General features: G+C 39.1%; 1 protein-coding gene across 31 annotated transcripts in view; it reads left to right on the plus strand.

Moving 5' to 3' along the window:
• Positions 1 to 21,703, plus strand: part of BBX (BBX high mobility group box domain containing) — a 285,277-nt gene that overhangs the window by 215,982 nt on the left and 47,592 nt on the right. For all 31 annotated transcript variants that reach the window (XM_089330703.1, XM_089330702.1, XM_051819091.3 and 28 more), the window contains 3 exons: positions 583 to 663; positions 3,050 to 3,124; positions 10,636 to 10,716. In XM_089330703.1, coding sequence (XP_089186829.1) covers positions 583 to 663; positions 3,050 to 3,124; positions 10,636 to 10,716 — 237 coding nt within the window. The remainder of the gene's footprint in view (positions 1 to 582; positions 664 to 3,049; positions 3,125 to 10,635; positions 10,717 to 21,703) is intronic.

Below are 21,703 nucleotides of genomic sequence, written 5' to 3' on the forward strand. Positions count from 1 at the left end.
GAAATTTCTTAAAGTAATGTTTCTGTACCTGTTGTCAATCATGAAAATAACAAAGGAAGATAGCAGAACACTACCTACCACTATGTAGTACAAAAGAGAATATAAAGGAAATGTCTCTTAGGTAAATACTAACCTTTCTAAGAGGGAAGCTTGTATATGAACACCTGAAAACCCTGGAAAACAGGAATTTGACTTTAGCTTTGTTTTCCCAGAAGATTTACATAATCAGATCTTAGTTGTGTTTTCTTGAAGTGAGGTAATATGAAATATTCAAGAAGCACAAAACATGAAAGAAGTGGGTATGTTTTTTTGATTTGGTAACAGAAAGCCAAGAGATTAAATGGGCATCTTTGTGTGACTTCCGCTTAGGTGAATATTGACCTCTCTGAATTGTGTGTGCTATCCATCTTCTCCAAACTTTGCACAGTAGCTGTTTCTCTGGTCACAATTTGAGTTGACCTCACATTAGGGGAAATACCATCATTCTTTCCTCAAGATAGCGTCATTTTAGGTATCATTTGTCTTTTCTCTTGTCTGCAGATACTGCTCTATGATGCCTTATGCCATCTTTCCTTGTTTCAGATAACTTCTGGGACTGGCAGGCCTGATATTTCAGAGTCCCCTGAATTGCGTCAGAAGTCACCGTTGTTTCAGTTTGCTGAGGTAATGTGTTGCAATTTATATTCATTAATGAGGAAATTTTAATTGACCTGAAATTTCGGTTGATGACAGTACTTGAAAGCAATAAAAAATTCTACTCAGCCCAATTAGACATAAATGGGAACAGAGAAGTTTTTGGAAAAGATATTTTTGGAACTCCTGAGTGTTAAGTAAGCGATAGCAGTATCATAGTAGATATTACTACACTGAAACCTCACCACTAATTTTTGTTCATGAGTAGTAAGGTTAAGAATATAGTAAGGGCACACATTGTGACCCAGCAGTTTAAGCTATCACTTGTGACACTAGCAGCCCAAATCAGAGTGCTGTTCTAGTCATGGCTACCCCACTTCTGATCTAAATTCCTACTAATGTGCCTGGGAAGGCAGTAGAACATGACCCATGTACTTTTTTTTTTTTTTTTTTTTTTTGACAGGCAGAGTGGACAGTGAGAGAGAGAGACAGAGAGAAAGGTCTTCCTTTGCCGTTGGTTCACCCTCCAATGGCCGCTGCGGATGGCGCGCTGCGGCCGGCGCACCGCACTGATCCCATGGCAGGAGCCAGGAGCCAGGTGCTTTTCCTGGTCTCCCATGGGGTACAGGGCCCAAGCACCTGGGCCATCCTCCACTGCACTCCCTGGCCACAGCAGAGACCTGACCTGGAAGAGGGGCAACCAGGACAGAATCTGGCGCCCCAACCGGGACTAGAACCCGGTGTGCCGGCGCCGCTAGCGGAGGATTAGCCTAGTGAGCCGCGGCGCCGGCTTGACCCATGTACTTTGACCACTCACTTTTGTGGGGAAACTGGGATGGAGTTCTGGTGTCCTGATTTTAGCCTGGCTCAGCCATGACTGTTGCGGTTGTTTGGGGAGTAAACCACTGGATGGAAGATCTCTCTTTTTTTTTTTTTTTATCCCATCTCTGTGTTGCTTTTTCAAATAGATACATGAATCTTTTTTTTTTTAATGTATAAGGGTTGTTACTAGAACTTTGGCATTTTTAATCTGTTGATTTGACAAATCAGCAGACAGATCAACTCGTGACTCATTGCCTATGCATCCCAATCCTCCTTTTGAAGGGGATATACTTTCCTTTTGGCTTAATTGAAATTTTAGTGTGAGTTATCAAAGACTTTTGTTTTTTTATCAAAGTTATCAAAGTCTTTTGTCTTTCGCCTCTTGATACTGCTTCAAAGAGATAATATAGAAAAACACATTATCCTTGATATGAAGCCTTTTAAGTTAAGATTGCTTCCCCAAATATCTTCATTTACCCTAGAACTCAATATGAGCTCTCATTGATTAATTTTTTTCTAAACTTTCAAGCCCCTGGTCTTCTTCCCTTGATCTTTTGAATTATCTTTCAGTAGACTTTCTCTGCTACTGTCTTCCTACCTGGTAATGGCCCATCATGCTATTGATTTGTACAGGGGGATATTTTTGGATTCACATCTGTCCTCTCTGCCCTTCCTGGTGGTTCTTAATATATCGTTGGCAAAGTGACTTTTCATAGTGGCATATTAGTCCATTCCTTTAAGAGTTGCTAAGAAAATGCCTAACTGCCTTGGTGATATCACCAGAATGCTATATATTTGCTTACATGATACTCTATTATCTCTTTTCTTTCTGCCTCATATGAGATCAGCTGTAGATTCTCATTGTTTTGTATGTTGTTTCCTTAAAAAATTCATATAGTAGAGTGTTTCAGCTGCAATTACAGACATGTTAAATAAGGTTGGTCCAAACTTTGAAAATAGAAATGCTTGACGAATAATCCCACAACATCTAAGCATGTGATGAAATATTCAAAATTTTATATGAAACTTTGGGCTTATTAGCATCATCAATTTAAAGTTAGGAAAAATAAGTCTCAGAAAGTGTAGCTTAGCTGCCAAGGTGATATAGCTAGTGAGTGACAGAGCTCAGAGTTAGCCTCAGTACCCTGACTGACCCACATCAATATGGTCCTCCCACCGTGTTTCCCAGCTGCCTAGAAGTAGAAAGCAGCTTGAAGGGAGTGATGTAGAGGAGAGTGATAGACCTGACACGCAGCCTCCAGCATTTGAGTTTTTTTTTTTAAATTCACTGACATAAGGAAATTCATTTCAACAGGTCTCTTTTACTGTGTTTTGATACATGCCTGATACACTGATAAAGGACATAGCAAATGAGCCAAACTCTGCCTGTTTGTTCTGTCCAACCATCTGTTTTTAGAAACATGGCCTTTGTCTTCCTTTATCATTTCTATAGTTCTTCTAAAAGAGATTGAGGGTGATGACTCATGTCTTACTTTTTAATCATCAGTGTCTACAGTGGAAATATATGGCAAACTCTCAAAGTCTGGTATGGGAAAATGTCCTTGTGCATTAAAAATTACTTGTCTCCTTTCAGATATCTTCAAGTACTTCTCATCCTGATACTCCTACAAAACAGTGTCAAACATCAGCCTTGTTTCAGTTTGCAGAGGTATGGCTGCATTATTTTTGGGCTCAGAAAAATTGTTGGGTTCAGTAAACATTGAATTACAGTAATGTGTCATGTACATTGGATGCCTCTTGCCGTTACTAATATAATACATATGACAATATTTATTGCTTTTTGCTGCCTTTGGTGTAATCATTGTCAGATTAGCTCCAGATTTTATGCTTATTTTCCTACTGTTCATTAAAGAGTTCATTCAGTATAGGAACTCACTGATGATTCATTTCATTTTACCTTATTTTTGATGTATTTTAAAAACTTGGAAGACCTGTCAACATGAAAGCCAGAGGATTCCAATTTATTACATTTTTCCAATAGTGAAATTAGATGTTGTCATTCATGAATAACTCGCAGCAAATGCAGTGGTGAATTTGACCTGTTAAATCATCAGCACTTGATTTTCGATGTGATGGAGCTTCAGCCGATATTTTTATTAGTGTCTAATCCCAGGCTTAGGTCAGGTCAGCTTTTGCAAGATCTCAGATTTCTTTGGATTGTCAGCTGGAGAGCAGGCACACACTGGAGAGTATTTTCTTGGTTGGTCTGCTGGAGAGGCAACTCTGATATGCTTGATTTTTCCACAACAGCCTTGGCCTCAACCATATGCTCCCATCTAATGAGCACTATATGACTAAATATAAAATGAATACAGTTTTTGAAAATAAGGTGCTGTCTACTTTAGGTTTTTCCCCTTTCTCATTGAATTAATTCCAAAAAAAAATGCATATCATAAACCAAGCAATTTCTTCTAGGATTGAGAGAAAACGACAAGCTGGGCTGTTCTGTTTAATATTGATATATTGAATCACTTTGATTCATTTGAATAAAGAGTGCTGCATAAATGAAATGTAAAATGATACCCTTTTGGCAGGAGGAACCCTAGCATCTTACTTTGAAAAGAAGAAAAAATTACTTTCAGCTCTTGCATTTAAAAAAGTATATATGCTGTTCCTCTTGGAGCACTTGTGTCACCCACGATGATTTTATCCCATCAGTGGGACTTCTGAGATGTTAGGCTTTCCGCCACAGGTTTTGCTATAGCTGCTGAGGGCTACTGTATAAGCCTGGTAACCCAAACACAGAATGTTATTTTATGAAGAACAATTTGCTTGATAGTCTGAATAAATTAAGATTTCATTATAATTTTCCATTCTGATAAATAGCCTGTTATTTGTACTGTCTGAGGAAATAGCTTTGTTGAATAATATGTTCTTGCTTTCCTCTAGTTGTTGACACTCATTTTTTTGATACTAATGATTTTTTTTGAGAGTTAAAAGAGAATTTTGGCATGGTGATTAGATTTATTTTTTAATGTTGGCATGTGAGCCAATCCCATCCATCTTTTTGGAAGCATTTCATTCAAAACAGAATTTACTTACCATATATTCTGTTTGATTAAATTCTGCACTCAGTGGCGTGAATATTAGAAAAGGCAGTGGCTCATCTTTGACATACCTGATATTTCCGTATGCATCAACTGCCAAGGGTATCCAACCTAATGTAAAATGCCAGTGTGAAGTAGCTCAGCTGGGGCTGGTGCATTTTTAACAGTTATCACCATTCAGAGCCTGATTAAATGTTATTTAAGTGATACCGTCATCAGAATCATTAGGAGCTCCTGCAGCCCTGGGGCAGCTCAGAGGAAGCAGTTTGATGGTATGGCAGCCGCTATCTTGCAATGCTGCACAGTGAGCTCCTGTACCTGTCAGATTAATAGGTCCTTGCTGCTCAGGACCTCATTTCTCCAAGTGTGTGAAGAATTGGTCCTCGCCTCTTCATTGTATTAAGCTTCTGTCTGGAGAAGGAAAGAACTGTGACTTGGGAGAGTCCTTCAGGAAGGCGTTGGCATAGGCTGCTCCTCTGTTCAGCAGCGCTTGTCCCTGATGGTGTTGGAATTATATACAGGATTTAAGAAAGCTCTAAAAAATTAATAATTTGAAAACTTACTGCATTTCAAAGTATCATTAGAAGAGCTTGCTTCATGGAAACCTAAAATAAAATGAATAATATAAAAACTATGTAATTTGTTTTGACCTACAATCAAGTGCAACCCTCCCAACTCAGTATTTTACTTTTTCTAGTTATATTTTGCATAGGTTAATAATATAAAATCTTGTAATTTCTAAGAAAATTAAACAAATTATTACATCCTTGGTTATTTAATTGTAAATGTTATGCTCTTATGTGATTATACAAGAGAAGTTCATGGTTCTCATTTTCCTCATCTGACACAGGAGAACCTTAAGTTCAGTCCCTAACATCTTATGATCTGACCATATTGTCAGCCTAATTAATTCTGGGCTGGTTTATTTAAAGCTAAACAAGAGCTAACTAGGTGATCTAATAAGATGTGCTATGAGCACAGATACTGCAGTAGAAATAGAATAGGCTATAATTAATAACTGCAATGATGTTCCTAAAGCTCTTAATAATTATTTCATAAAACACCATCACCTTTGAGGAAATTCAGAGACTCTTGAAAATTTCACTCTAATTAATCTGTAGCAAAAATTTTCAAATATTAAAATGCCTAGAATCACCTAGAAGGTTTGTTCAAACCAACTGCTGTGCCTCTGTCCAAGAGTTTGTGATTTAGGAAAAGGGCCCAGTGTGTCACTTGATACCCCCAGGCCTGAGAGAGGGATCCCCTAACCTTTAATCACTTACTTAGAGAGGAGTGGATATTTATTTAATGTAGGAAACAATGAACTCTTTAGAAGTGTTTAGTTTTGTAATATTTTAAGGTCGAGCATACCAAAATCTTAGAAAGCATTCCTGCTAATTTTATTTATAAATTGTTGAACTTGAGGAAGAGATTTAGGTCAACATTTTCCTGGAAATTGGTCATTTACTGTGAAATACATTTATCTGAGAAATATTTTTTTAAAAACAATGAGCCCTGAGCATTTCTTTAAGATGAAAATTTAATTTGTTTGCTTATTTCTTCACATCAAGTGCTGAGTCTCTGCCGTGCAAGCTGAGAAGGGTATTTTTGCTTCCTAATCTAATCTGATCATTTTAAAGCCCAGTGAAGTTAACCTATGTGAAACCTAATAAAGCCTGTTTAGTGTGTAACTTCCTTATGAATGCTTATATTTAAACAGAGAACAATAGTGGAGTTGCTTTATAGGATCTAGAAAGAAATAGAGTACAGAGAATGTGCCACCCCCCACCCCATCTTCAGCCTACCTTCCATTCCATATTAGCACTCATATTTCATCCAGATTGAACTTGGCTCATATGAAGTGCTATCACTCTATGTTTCCAGGCTCTGATCCACCAAGTTGGTCAGAATGAGTTTTCTTTTTTATCTGCATTTTTCATTGTTTACAAGTGGAGTAACATACCAGTCACTTATTAGATCTGGTTTACTGAAGGCTAATAACCAAATATGATACCAGAAGGAAGCTGTTGTCTTCCACATATCCTCTTCTCTACTGTGTGGCTGACTCTTACGCCAGTCTTTGCATTGAAAAATTACATTATTTACTTTGAAGATGCATAAAGCTAATTTAGATGATTTACACAAACAGATTTGAGCATTAAAACTTTCCTTAAGAGATATTTACTTTACCAATATAAATACAGCCATAACCTCACCAAATTTAAGGCTTTGTCACAGTTGGATATGAGCAATAAGTACAAATTTAAAGCATTCATTTTCATGATGGAATGCTCAATATGTTACGGGGTATTACACTCTATAGGAACAATGTACATTTTCACTTCAACTAATCAGTGAACGTATTATGTCTTTTATTGGAATCATTCATATTTCTTTGTACAGAAGACCAGTTGTCTTAAGATTGTTCGTTTGCTCTTTGATTCATTTATTCGTTCAACAATCACCAGTCGTTTTCTCCCAGGCTTCAGTGTTTATGATATCCAGCATAATTGTGGAAGACTTCCACCATTAGCTAATTTATTTCTGATCTTTGCCACCTGTTTCTTTGGTATACTCATCTACCTCAGGCAGCCATAAAATTAATAATTTAATATACAGGGTGATAATTTTTCTAAGCACTTTGCTGTACTTCATGTACTGTTAACCCACCCTTCTGCTAGCTTTTATGGATGAATACTGTTTATCAGAATGATATATAATAGCCAAAAAAGAGACTACAGGGAAATTTAAAAATCATTCAATTTCAGGAAAATAAAAAGACAGCCACAATATACTATGCAGTATGGCCCACTAGTGCCCCCAACTCACCAGTGTAGCAAACACCAGCTTCCCTCCACAGCCAACAGTCCTTGAAAAACATGCTCATATATTAACTTTGTTTATTGTTCTTACTTGAAAGGCTGCATATGTCTCGTAAACAAGAAAGTACTGATAGGATTGAGCAGTGGAATAACAAACCAGCACTAGACGAGCTATATTTGGAATTGAACCCATCATTGCAGAAGAGATTACTGAGAGAAAAATGTGTAAAATAAACAGAGAGCCCTAAGACAAAACCTTGAGGAAAAATAATAACATTTAAAGCAGGGGTGGGGAACCTGTTTTTTCCTGCTGAGAGCCTTTTGGATATTTATAACATCATTCACAGGCCAAACAAAATTATCAACCTAAAAATTAGCCTGCTGTAGATTTATTGAATTTAGAGTCCCACCTGCAGTTGCCTTGGCAGGGCCAAAGCAGATGATTTTGTGGCTCATGGGCAGGACGTTCCCCAACCCTGATTTAAGGGATAACTCTAGTAAGAGCCACCATAGGAGAGCAAGAAGGAGTGCCCTGAGAAGTCAGAAAAAAACAGAGACTCCGCTGATAGAAGCCCTGGGAAGAAATGCCCAGAAAAAGATTATTAGCATCACAGTCTGCTGATGAATCAAGATGAAGAATCAAGCCATTGTGGTTAACATATGTCTAGCTTTCCCTCCTAACTAAGAAGTCAAAAGACATTCTTGGAGAGCATATGAGAGTTTTTATTGTTAGGAGATTCTGGAGGTGTTGAACTGCTAAAATATGTTGAAATTCCCTTTCCCCTTCGACCTCGCTTTCTTGGAAATCAGGCTTCGAGCAACCCTGAGCATTTAAAACATTGCCCTCCACCTATAAATACATAAAAAAGCCCGCAGAAGCAGTGAGGAAAATTGTTCTTACTAAGCCTAGGTAAATCCTTCTCAAAGGCAAGGAATCATTCCCAAATCTCCACTCAGACCACTGTGCTTTAGCGCAGAGCCTAGATACTACATCCGTGCAGTCAGTGGTTTTTCCTTGAACCTCTCTGTGTGCTTTAGGCACAGAATATATGGAAATGAACAAATACAATCAGGAGCAAAACACTGTAAAAAGCAACAGCAGAGGGAGCCAGTGAAAGAACAAGAAAATGAATGTGGGCCGTGGAGTGCAGGGATACTTAGGGTGTTGTCTCTTGGTAATTCTTAATTGGGTGACAAGTTTAATATTCTATGAATACTAAATTTAATAAGTATCATCCTCAGACATTGCAACTTTTAATTTCATTCAATTTCATGGTATAATTAATTTTTGGAATTGTTAAAACGATTTATTAGTGTAAATATTGAAAAATCATTATTAATCATTTATGAGCATATTATTGTATTACCATAAATTGAGAGCAAAGTATGGCCTCAGTCCTGTGCCACTCACTAACATCAAATCTAATCCTCACAGTGTCATACGGGGCAGGTAATTACTGTTTGTATTTTAAAGGTGAAGTAAATGACACTCACAGCTTTAATTATTTGTTTAAGTCCACCCAACAGAAAGTAATGAAAGCATCTCTGTCTGGTGCTGAGGCTGTGTCCTTTCTGTTACACAACCCTGATTCAAGAGACTGGCATTTACGTTCAGTCTTTCATTCCCTTAAGTCTCTGAGTCAGTGATATTAATGTGTTTCCTCTTAGTCTAAAGATAAGGTGAGTAATTGAATTCAGCTTGTCTAGAAAAAGTAGAAGTGGCATTTATCAGTGAAAATTTAGCTAGAGAAAAATATTGCAAACTTCAGAAAGATTGAGCCCTGTAAGTTTTTTCCCAAAGAAAAAGTAGATGATTCAAATGGATAGGAAGGGACTCTATTAAAATCAATTCCACCTGGGAAGAAAGAATCCCAAAACTTGGTTGCACTATACCCTTTTTAATAGACTGAGTACCTTAGTAAGCATTTGTGTCTACAAAGGCCTCTTATTAAGCAGGTGTTCTAGGGACAGTTCCCTGCAACAGCTAACCCAGTCTCTCCTGGGCCTGACAATCCCATAGACTTCCCTGAGACCTTAGACCACCTGTAAGGATGGAGTCGTAAGGCGGGATTGCCTCTTAAGTAGAATTGAGAAATAGCTCTTTTTTTTTTTTTTTGACAGGCAGAGTGAGTAAGAGAGAGAGAGATAGAGAGAAAGGTCTTCCTTCCGTTGGTTCACCCCACAAATGGCTACTACAACCGGCGCGCTGCGCCTATCCGAAGCCAGGAGCCAGGTACTTCTCCTGGTCTCCCATGGGATGCAGGGCCCAAGCACTTGGGCCATCCTCCACTGCCCTCCCAGGCCACAGCAGACATTTGGACTGGAAGAGGGGCAACCGGGACAGAATCCTGCACCCCAACCAGGACTAGAACTGGGGGGGGGCTGGCACTGCAGGCAGAGGATTAGCCTAGTGAGCCGCGGCGCCGGCCTAGCTCCATCTTAAATTGAGAAATAATGCAGAACCATAAAGAATGTAAAAAAGCTTTAACTATAGCTAGTGTCTCTAAGGATCACAGAAGAGAAAAACAATTTGTTAATATCCTCAAGACAGAGTGTCCTGCTTGGCTGTTACTGAGGCTAGAAATTGAAAATGAAATTTTCATCTAAAAATTAGAATTGTATTGATCATGTTTATCAGTGTTCAGCCACTGTTTAGCCAAACTTGCAAAAGAGTAGCAGTTAATACCATATTGTATGTTGACATATGGTGATATAACATAGGTCCTTGACTATACAACTTACATTTGTGATCTTGCTGATCTCGCATGTACTTTAAAGCTTACTCTCAAAGCTGGGGTCCATGTTTTATATGTAACTCTCAGCTTCCCCAGCTCCTTGTCATATTGGCTAACATTTCTTTGGTGGATTCTGGGGGGAAAAATTTGTTGATTGATTTGATGTTGAAGATGGGATTTTCCACAGAGATCCCAAATATGTTTCTTAAAAACTGGTAAATACAAAATAGCTCGGAATCTGTTTTGTATTTGGCCAGTTTATAAGTTAGTACTTAAATAGAAATGGAAATGCATGTCTTTGTTTAAGGTTTTGTAAAGTTAAATTTAAAGCCTGGAAAATGCAAAATAATACTCAACATTAAACAGCTACCAAAGTCTACTTGTTCTTTAATATTTCTTAGCTTATTTGCTAAGAGTCGTTTTCCAAATAGTCAGCAAAGCGTGACATGGGATATTCTGATGATCAACTAAAGAAAAGTCTTGAATGCCTATGTGTGAGAAACAAAGATTCTAGTATCGCTGTTAATACTCTTTATGTGAATTGTTCTCATATAGATTTCTTCAAACACTTCACAACTGGGTGGTGCTGAGCCTGTAAAACGCTGTGGAAAGTCTGCACTTTTTCAACTGGCAGAGGCAAGTTCCTAAGACTATATCAAGTTAAGATTTGCAGTGGTGGAAATCACAAAATATGTAATTATGACCATATTCCTTAACTGGACCATCTTACCTGTCACCATAAAATGTATTGTATCTAACTTTGAACAATGAGAGCATTAACCTTTACTTTCAGAAAAATAGGTTTTGCTATTAAAAGCCATTAAAAGTTTACCCAGGAATATTGTTAAAAATCTTTCTTACAGGTAGTATTTTTTTAAAAAGATTTATTTATTTATTCGACAGTCAGAGTTACACAGAGAGAGGAGAGGCAGAGAGAGAGAGAGGTCCTCCATCCCCTGGTTCACTCCCCAATTGGCCGCAACAGCCGGACCTGAGCCGATCTGAAACCAGGAGCCAGGAGCCTCTTCCAGGTTTCCCACGTGCATGCAGGGGCCCAAGGATTGGGCCATCTTCTGCTGCTTTCGCAGGCCATAGCAGAGAGCTGGATCGGAAGTGGAGCAGCCAGGTCTCGAACCGGCGCCCATATGGGGTGCCGGCGCTTCAAGCCAGGGTGTTAACCCAGTGTGCCACAGCTCCAGCCTCACAGGTAGTGTTTAAAATAATGTTAGTTTTTATCTCACTTAGATGACTAAAATAAGTCCAACCTGGACAGGAGAATGGGCTCATGGGTTGGAGTTGAGGTTCAGCAGGTTAAGTCCCCACTTGCAACACTAGCATCCCATATCAGAGCGCAGTTGCAGTCCTTGCTACTCTTCTTCCTGTACAGCTTCCTGCTAATGCACCTGGGAAGGCAGCAGATAATGGCCCAAGTGTTTTGGCCTCTGTCACCCGTGTGGGAGATGAGGATGGAGTTCTTGTCTCCTGGCTTTGTTCTGTGCATCTGTTGTGGGCATTTGGGAAGTGAACCAACAGATAGAAGATCTCTCCCTCTCTCTCTTTTTCTGTTGCTCTGCTTTACAAATAAATGATAAATAAATAAATCTTTTCAAAAAGGTTAGCCTCAGTTATTTTCCTCTTCTCTAATTCTCATAAGCCATCTGTATATCCCTGGGGGGAACTGTTAAATCATGTGGTTGATGTTTCAGCTTTTGGGTTTTTTAGTGAAGAAATATGAGATGTTCTCAAGTCTGGGTTTGTAACATCTATCAGTTACACTTTGTTTCTAAAAGATTTATTTATTTATTTGAAAGGTAGAGTTGTAGAGAAAAACCTGCCATCTGCTGGTTCACTCCCCACAAATGGCTGCCCCGGGCAGGACCAGGCCAGACTAGGACACTGGAACTCCATCTGGGTCACCCACATGGGGGCAGGGGTCCAAGCACTTGAGCTGTCTTCCACTGTCTTCCCTGGGTGCAATAGCAGAGAGCTGTATCAGAAGCCAAGCAGCCAGGACTTGAACCAGTGCCTGTAAGGGATGCCACCTGTGGCAGCTTAACCCGCTGCACCACAACAGGACTGGTCCTATCAGTTACACTTTTGGTGTGAGATGAGAATGAAATTCTACTATTCCATTAATAAACCAGGTAATATGCTTTCATAAAGCCTCTGAGGGACAGAGCCCTTCCTTGGCAGGGCGGAAGATGCCAGAAGCAGTTGCTGCTCCTGTGAGCATGAGCAGTGGCTTCCTCTGCCAAGCTGTGACACCCAGCCTCAAGGAAGGTGTCGAAGAGATATCTTCCACACCATGATACTCACCATCTCACCATGGTGCTTTGGTGTGTCGGTGAGATAAATTAGGAGATACAAAACAGATCATCAAGAATCTCTTACACTAAGCTTTTTATTCTCTCATTTTTCTGGCTTTCCTTCCAATGAGTTCCCTCTGTGTTGTTTTGTGAATGACATAGTTCTTTCATAGATCCTTTGTGATTTTGTTTAACCCAATTATGACCTATCATTTTCTAAAATTTCTAAGTTTTATGATAGCCTTGTAACATAAAACTGGCAATTTTAAATATAGGATATGTTTAAACTAGGATTTTAAAGCTTAGCCAGATCCAAATTGGAACTATAAAAATACAAAGGCCTGAAATAACAAACTGGATAAACAGTTGAACAAACTAACCCTTTGGTGTTGGCTCTAAGCTGACATGTGCTTCTTTTGTGAGACAAATTCATATCTAAATAGAGGGCTCTGGATGACTGGAAACTCCATGGAAATCTTGGGAATACACAGGAAATGCTTCTACAGGGAAGTGAGTCCATGCCATGTTCAGCGTCTCACACAGCTGAAGCAGTGAAGGCCTGACCAGGAGAGGCCTTGGGAACTGAAGCTGTAAACAGATCTTAGGAAGTGGAGACTGTGAGGTTGTGAGTTGGTCTCATACATTTATGACTGCATAGATTGTCAAGACAGTTTATTTTAAAAAATGATTTTTCCCGGATGATGCAGATGTCTGTCCCTCTGCCTTTCCTGGGTGTGTAGTACTTGCATGTGTTCATATGTCTGTACACACACATATATAAACATACATAGGGATGCTTACATAGTGAACTCTTAGTTATGAAAAAAGCTTTCAAAATATTAAACAATTTTTGTTAGAAATATATGAACTTTAGAAATACTTTGCTATGTGGGAGTGTTAAAAAGATGAATTTGTCTTCTCATTTTCTTTCTTTGGTATGACAGTTATTTTAAGAAGGATTCCTTATTAAATCAAAGCTCATTAAAAAGACCACTTTTCTAATTTGTAGGGATACATCCCAAATATGAAACAGATGCTTAACAGATGTTAATGCTGGTATCATAATTTAAAGGGGTAAAATGACTGAAATAAGCCTATTCCAATTATAGCAATGCAGCTTATACTCAGAGTTAGTTTCTTATTTGAGTAAAAATATATGCTTTTGATGAAAAATAATTTACCAAGAAAATCTTTTCACATTATTTTTTGTGCCACATGAGTATTATGCCATAATACTAAAAAGATGTTTTGAAAGAACATCCTATAGCCTTTGCAATTTCTAGTTAAACCTAAATATGTGCCCAACAGATATATTAGCATCTCCAGATAATCACTGGTAGATATATGCTTCTTTAATTTTTTACTCCATGTGAATTTCAAGTTCATTTTTTTTAACAAAATCTAACATTTAACTATTTCTGGAGACTTTTGAAATAAATACATGTAGATATTGGAGGAGCATTTTTCCTGTTGCCCAGAATTGGCACCATTATCTGGAATCTGAAGAGAGAGCTTTAAATTCACACATCCCACAGGGAAAGTCACTAAGAAACTGCTTCCAATTTGGGCCAGACCCTTCACTTGGAATTTACAATCCAACAATCATCCCTTACAGCAGAAGAGGGGTTCCTCCTCTTTTCCCCTCTCAAACCTTCCAAGGCATCCTTTGTAGGATATCATAGGTTCTGCAGTCATTGGGAAGATCCTGTGATTTTCTCTCTGTCCCAGGAAGGAAAGAAGTGCTTTTTGTTCTTTATCCTTACCCCCTATCAAGAGAAGGGAAGGCAGCTCTGAGAGACCCACAGTTAAAAACAGGGGAGGTACACACAAGGTGTCTTCTTTGGTGAGATGCAGGAAATGTTTCCAACAAACTGATTGCAGCATCCTTCATCTATCTGACCAAGCAAAAAGAGAGCTGAGGAAGCTGGCAACAGGAAGAGCCTGGAGTGGCTGCCACACTGTCGGACTTGGCATCGTAGAGATGTGCATTTCCCAGGGGTCAGGTGGATAAATGGAAAATAATTCAGTTTGATGAGGCAGGAAGCCACTGGACAGTAATGGGGAGAGGTTGGCAGAAGGCAGGCTTGGCACAGGGTTTCACATCAGACACCTTTGCTCAGGAACTTCTCAAGTGCACCCCCAAGCAGGAGTGATAATCAGCTTGTTCACATCAGTGCAGCTGTCTTGATACTTAAATGCCAAAGTACTTCTTACTGTTAGTAGCAAGCTTGCGACCCACCCCTGAGTACTCTTACAGGAACTCGGCCACCATCCCTAAACTCCCCTGATCTGTCCAGTAACTGGAGGGCACAATATAGGACCTGTAGGACCCTGCTGCGGCTCCGAGGCCACTTCCTTTCTTATCAATGGAAATTACTTTTACCTCTTATGTTCTCTAAACCATAGACTTCAGGGCTTGTGAAGGCCAGGATCTGGCCCAAAGGAACCACTCCTCCTTCTCCCTCTCCATTCCCCGGGGCTGGAGTGGCAGAAGGAGGGACTGAGCAGGCCTCCCAGAATTGTGGGTCACTGCTTCCAAGAAATGTCTTCTCCTTGATGAGATGCAGGAAGTATTGTGGGCATGTCTTTACGCCTAAGTGAGCAAGCACAAAGAAAACTGGACACTGGCAGCAGGCACAAAGAGACTTGATAGGCCTGCACCCCCAGTTTTGGTGTTTTCAAGGACCCTTACCCTGTCATTGGACCCTGGAGCTGGATGTCTTAAGAAAAGCCCTGATGTGAGCATATGATTGGCATTTTAAACTTAAGTATACTTTTTTAAAAACATTTTTATTTATTTATTTGAAAGGAAGAGTTACAGAGAGGGAGAAACAGAGAGAGGAGAGATTTTTCCATCCAATGGGGTTCACTCCCCAAATGCCCTCAATGCCTGTGGCTGGGCCAGGCCGAAGCCAGGAGCCAGGAACTCCATCTGGTCTCCCACGTGGACAGGGGCCCAAGCACTTGGGCCATCCTCTGCTCCTTTCCCAGGATCATTAGCAGGAAACGGTATCAGAAGTGGACCAGCCAGGACTTGAACCTGCACTCACTTATGATGCTGTCTTCATGGCAGTTCAACCTACTGCACCGTAACACCCAGCACCTAAGTACATTTTAAACAACTGAAAGTGATCTGAACATTTTGGGATCTTTTCCAGGTTGTTTTAAGGGATCTATCCAGCCAGGAAGGGAGATTCCTGCTGAGGGTAGAGAATTAAGGAAAATGATACTTTATACTTGCACCTTCCTGAGGTTCATGTGCAGGTACAATAATATACCATGTTTCCTTTTGCTTTGAAATTCATTAGAACAGGTCACATAAAGAACAGCACATCATCCCTCCTGCAGATCATTATGCATAATAATTACCATGGTCAAAGGACACCCTGATGTAAATCAGCAATGTATGTACCTGTACATTTCAGCCAAGAAAATTGTACACTTGAAGATCTCTGGTACCAAAAGTGCCTAACATAACAAATGGAGCAATTATGCTAACAAGTAATAATTACTGAAGGTCTGCTTCATACCAAAAGTGGTATGAAGCTGCCTGCATGTGTATGTACACATATTTTTAGTATGAGAACTAAAACCTGTAAACAAAATCACCTTATTTCCCAGTGTCATTTTGGTGTTTTAAAATACGGGTAGATGGTAGAGCACAAACTTAAAATACTGCTATTGGTTCTACTTCTGATTTTTCTGAAATAATTTTAAATGTCATTTAAAAGGGATTATAAATTTTTTTAAAAGACTTGAACCTTTAAAAAAATTATTCAAGAGGCAGATCAACAGAGAGAAAAGAGAGAGAATCCCTATCCCCTTGTTTACTCCCCAAATGTGCCTAATAGGCCTGCCTGGAGGCTAATGCCAGGAGCTGGGTAGGTGTCCCCATGGGTGGCAGGAACCCAAGTACCTGACCCATCCCCACAACCTCCCAGTATCATCATCACCAGTAAGCTGAAGTCAGGAGCTAGAACCAGATACAAAACCCAGGCACTCAACGTGAGATTCCTAATCAGTGCTTTCACTGCTAAGTTAAATGCCTACTCTGGATTATAAATTTTAACAGTGAATTTTTCTTCTGTAAGTAAATGTTCTTATCTAACCTAAGGTAATAATGGTTGTGATTTACTGAGTACAGTGGATTAGACACTGTTGTTAAATACTGCATGTGGACTAATTCTCACAGTGTCCTCTGAAGTAGGTACCATAATCATTCTACTTTTACACATTAGGAAACCAAGGGGCATAGAAGTTATATCACTTGCTTAAGAGAATATGGACAGTAAGTGGTTAGAGCCAAGGTAGATTGAAACCCAGGAAGTATCTTTCTTTTAGTCCATGCTCTTAAACACTGGGCTGTTCTGTCACCTTGTTTTAAGACTGTGCAAGTTGCTTGTTATAGTAGTATGCATATTATAGAAGTCGCTGTGAAGACAGCTTACTCCTACACATGCATGTATGGCTGAATAAGATGACAGATTGTTCAAGACTGCTGTCAATGACATGGAGCTTATATTTCCTTTTTTAAAAATGTCTATACTTTTGAAACTACCAAGAAATATCTTACATTCTTAAATAAGTGTCTGTGGTGAGTGTACTTTAGAAGATACTGTGAAGATTGTAGAAATTATGGTTACCAATGCTGTCCTCAAGAAGGTCATCTTCTGGTTACACAGAAATAAGATAAAAAAAAAATAAAGGAATAATAAATAAAAGAAAAGGACAAGTAATTTTGCAAGGATTCATGCAATGAAGTGACAAAACCCCACTTGAGTAATGAGTGATATCAAAGAGAATGTCTTAAACTTTTAATTAGCAAAATTTAAGATTAGCAAGAATGTTCTGAGGATCAGTCATAGAGGAGAGAGTGTGGAGATGGTTCTTGGTGAAGGAGTAGGTTAGGAACAACCAGAGGTTGGGACTAGTAGCCTTTGGGCCATATCCAATCTGTAGAGATTTCTTTGTTTGATCATCGTATGTTGACCTGTATTATATTTTCATTTCAATTAATGGCAAATATTTTAAACTTAGATTTTAGGTAAATCCAGATTTCTGACTTTCCCTGAAAACTGAGGGGGTCTGGTGACAAAAGGCCAGCCTTCCTTCATGAGAACAGTTGGTCAGAGCTGATTAAGGGCTGCCCTCCCAGGTGTTGGCTCTCCCAATGACACTATCCTCTCCTTTCCCTGCTGAGCCTAGACTCTGAGGCCAGCAGTCATTGCCATCCTCTAGCTACGCTTGTTCACTTCCCTCTTTTATACCTAACTACCCATTTTGAGTGGAGATTGTGACTGGAACAATGGGGAAGATAAGAGCAAAGATACAGGCAGATGGCAGTGTGTATAAATCACACTGGCAGTAGTAGAGGGCTGTAGGAGATTTATCAAAGATATGGTGTGGCCCAGAGTCAACATTGGGAAGATGCTTAGTGTGGAACAGAGAATTTGCGTTTGAAAATGATGAAGAACAATTAAAGATTTGGGACAGGGGTATGCAGTGATCAAAGCAACACTCAGAGAAAAATCTCTTGGCCACTACATAAGAACTGGAGTGGGAAGCCTCTGACCTCAGATGTGAGAGGTTAAGAAACAGGACTGGGGGTGCTTACCCTGGGAACCAAGTCAGAATCGTGGAATCAAAGATGATTCCAGCTCTGAAACTGAGTGTTTGAGAGAGGGATGCCTTCCAGATGTTTTACTCTAATCTTGGAGCTCTCCTTCAGGGAGCCTGGATGTTTACAAACAAAGGGTAAGTGCTGCTGGTAGAAAAGGAGAGAGGAAAGATGTTAAGGGGGAAGGAACAGTTGAGGAAATTCAATGCCACAAGAGTCAAGAGGGGAGGAAATTGACGGTTGAGTAAACAGTTGGATTTGGAAAGCAGAGACCCATGATCCCCTGAGCGCACAGAAGGCACAGTGGGCACAAAAGACATTGTCAAGTCACTGAACTTGGCCTGTGGACCACTGTCTGTGTTGCACTCTTCTGTACTTAATTTATGAGATAAGGTGAAGTTGTGGAAGAAGATGCTGGATTTCTACAGATATACTCATCGTATAGAAAAAGTCAAGATTATAGATCTGGAGGGTCCAAGGGAATTGGATAAGTTGTCCCTGTAGGATGGAGATATTTCAGAACCCTCAACTCTCTAGTTTTTCTTACATTCTCACTTTCTAAAAACCACTTAAAATCCAACAAATAGATAAGAGAAGATGAATATATTCTAATATCTATGAAAATTAAATATGGAAAATTGTGACTGATTTTAAGAATAATTGTGTTATGATACGGTTACGTCCGATGTGGAAAATAGTAGAAAATCCCGTGAACAATCAGCTGGCTGGGATCCCTCCAGTCACATTAGCATTCCCCACCACTACCAGTACTGGTGGTGTTTGATTGAGGTCTGACTCTGTTTAAGTTTTCTGTTATATCTTCCTGTATTATTGATAGGCATTATCCCATCCATCCTTATTGTAACTCCTTTAAGCTCAGAATATAAACCTGCAGATCTCAGCTCAGCTCCTCCTACATTGTCATCATATAAATGAATTCTAGGACTTCAGATACATTCAAGGAGACCTTTTATTTGAAAGTGGTGTATTTCTTTCCTTATCTTTTTATGCAGAATTGTGAGCCGTTTTTAGAAAACTCCTAAAACTTTTCATTTCATTCCCAATTGCACCAGTTTATTTTTGGAGGAACTGAAATATAGGAATGCATTTAATGACTGCCTTTAACATCTTTGGGAGAGAGTTTAGCAGATGGCCTTGTAGAGCAAAAAACGCCCCCACCCCATCCAGAATTCTGACAAACTATACTGTTTCTGATGAAATAGTGAGTGAAGACAAAAAAAAAATGAAATAGTGAATACAGAGAAATATTTAAACTATCATTTCATCTGGCCCAACTGTTTAATAAACCAAATAGGAAGCTATGCCCACATTTTGGTGTTAAGAGTTGCTTAAGCCACTATTCTGTGGTCCGTTATTCTTATGATAAAGAAAATTGAATTTTCTTTGCAGCAGTGCTATTCTTTATTCTCAGGAACTGTCGAGCTATATGTAGTATATGGCAAAAAAAAATTCTGATTTTATTTAATTGTAAGAGAAAAGCACATCTTAGAAAACTCTTAGGGTTAAGTCTACTGTGTTTTGACAGATAATAAGACATACAAAGTGATTATAAATATACGTTGGCTGCAAACATTTGTTTTATACTAAGAAGCAGATATTTTGAAATTGAAACTTCTTGATTAGTGTCAGTAGGTCTCTTTTCACACTGCCTTGTTTTTAATCTAGCTGCCTCCTTTATAATATACCATGAAAGACAAAGTATAATTAAGAATGAATAATATGATACATTTTTGAACTACTCATCATTTCTTAGTACCAGTTAAATGACTCCAGCTGTGATACTACTTCTTATCTATACATATGATTTATTATTGTTCATTCATTTCACTAAGTCTTTTTAAAGCAGGACACACTAAAGAAATGAAACAATATCCTCACATTAGTAGAAGGGAATATATTTAACATGTCTCTGATTCAAGGAGATAGAAGCTTGAAGCAACACTTGCTTTATGACTTTAAAGCAAGTCCCTGATAACAAACTTGAAGCGTAAGATATGTCTTGCCGGAACTAAAGCTGGCAACCTGCCTGTACTCAGGTACAAAACTATAATCCTTCTGCTGTACATCTTATCTCCTTTAGGATGTCTATTGAATTTTTTCCTCCTAGTCATTTTTAAGAGGAACTTTTTTTTTTTTTTTGACAGGCAGAGTGGACAGTGTGAGAGAGAGACAGAGAGAAAGGTCTTCCTTTTCCGTTGGTTCACCCCCCAAAGGCCTCTGTGGCCGGCGCACCGCGCTGATCCAAAGCCAGGAGTCAGGTGCTTCTCCTGGCCTCCCATGGGGTGCAGGGCCCAAGCACTTGGGCCATCCTCCACTGCACTCCGGGCCACAGCAGAGAGCTGGACTGGAAGAGGGGCAACCAGGACAGAATCCCATGCCCTGACCGGGACTAGAACCCGGGATGCCGGCACCGCAGGCGGAGGATTAGCCTGTTGAGCCACAGCGCCGGCCAAGAGGAACTTTTTATACATGGGTCCAACATGTCTACCCATAGGGACTCAGTATCAGCACCAGTTTTTGTTCTCCTTTTGGGAGTGAGTTATATTGCTTCCTGCACATCACTGTCAGATCTATCTTATTACACAAAACAGAAATCTCAGTGTGATTTCTTTTGTCAGAGGTAAAATTAAAACATTGGTGATTAATTTTTACTGGTGTTTTAAGAAGGTATAACTAGGGGCAGGGGATTGTTGGTCTGGGCCAGGCAATAGCTTGATCATAATTAGCATTGTTTTGTATCCTGGTAAAGTAACTCTTTCCTGTATTAATGAGAATGCTTTTCAGACTCATCAATCACTTGAGAATTAATGAGCCATTCAATTTAACACAATTATCTGTTGAATGCCTTCTTTTTGAAAGCTGCTGGGATATTTTTAGAGAATGCAAAGGTGAACAGAATATATTTTATGCCCTCTGAGTTCATTTTTTTAAAAAATAGAGAAGTACCTAAGGATATAGATAATAGGTATCAAATATTTATGCTCATCATTTGATTTAAAATATTTACATTTTAACTTGTTTGAATACAGGCATGAGAATTCCATCCCTGAAAGGTGTCCAGGTGGTTTTCCATTCTTACTGTTAAAGAAGGTTATGTTAAATTTAAAATAATAATAAAAGAATAAATTGTCATTTGCTAAGGAGTGCACTGTGTGAAGGCCTGATTAACAACCAACCCCTCTAGCCAGAGAAACTTGACTAAATTAATAAAAGTTAAGTCTATGTTTCCCACAGCGAAGTTTTATTCCCTTGAGTTCACACTAATTTGTGTTCTTTCATGTTAGCTGTGTGGTTGTGTGCATGCCTGTGCTTATGTGTATACTGTAGTTTGTATAAAGCACATTTGTTAAGCCCCACTAAAATGTTGATATATGAAGCCACAGTGGATGAAAGTGGATATACTTGGATCCAAAAGGAGAACTGATTTTACTTGATGTATTTCTTAGAGATGCCTCTTGAAAGGTAACTGATTTCAGATCTTTTTGAATATAATTTTGTTGTGTCTGGTTATTTTTCCTCAGCTGCAAAATCATTCAACCTTAGAATTAAACACTAGAGCCAGACAGTTAGTGTACCAAAGCCATAGCTTGCTATTAATGACACTAATGTGAACATTACTATGAATAGTAATGATAGTATCATTGTTCTAACATTTATTCTGTATGGCCTCAGGCTCCAG

This window comes from Oryctolagus cuniculus, chromosome 4, assembly GCF_051225735.1.
Source record: "Oryctolagus cuniculus isolate XC-2025 breed Fujian yellow rabbit chromosome 4, ASM5122573v1, whole genome shotgun sequence".
NCBI lineage: Eukaryota > Metazoa > Chordata > Mammalia > Lagomorpha > Leporidae > Oryctolagus > Oryctolagus cuniculus.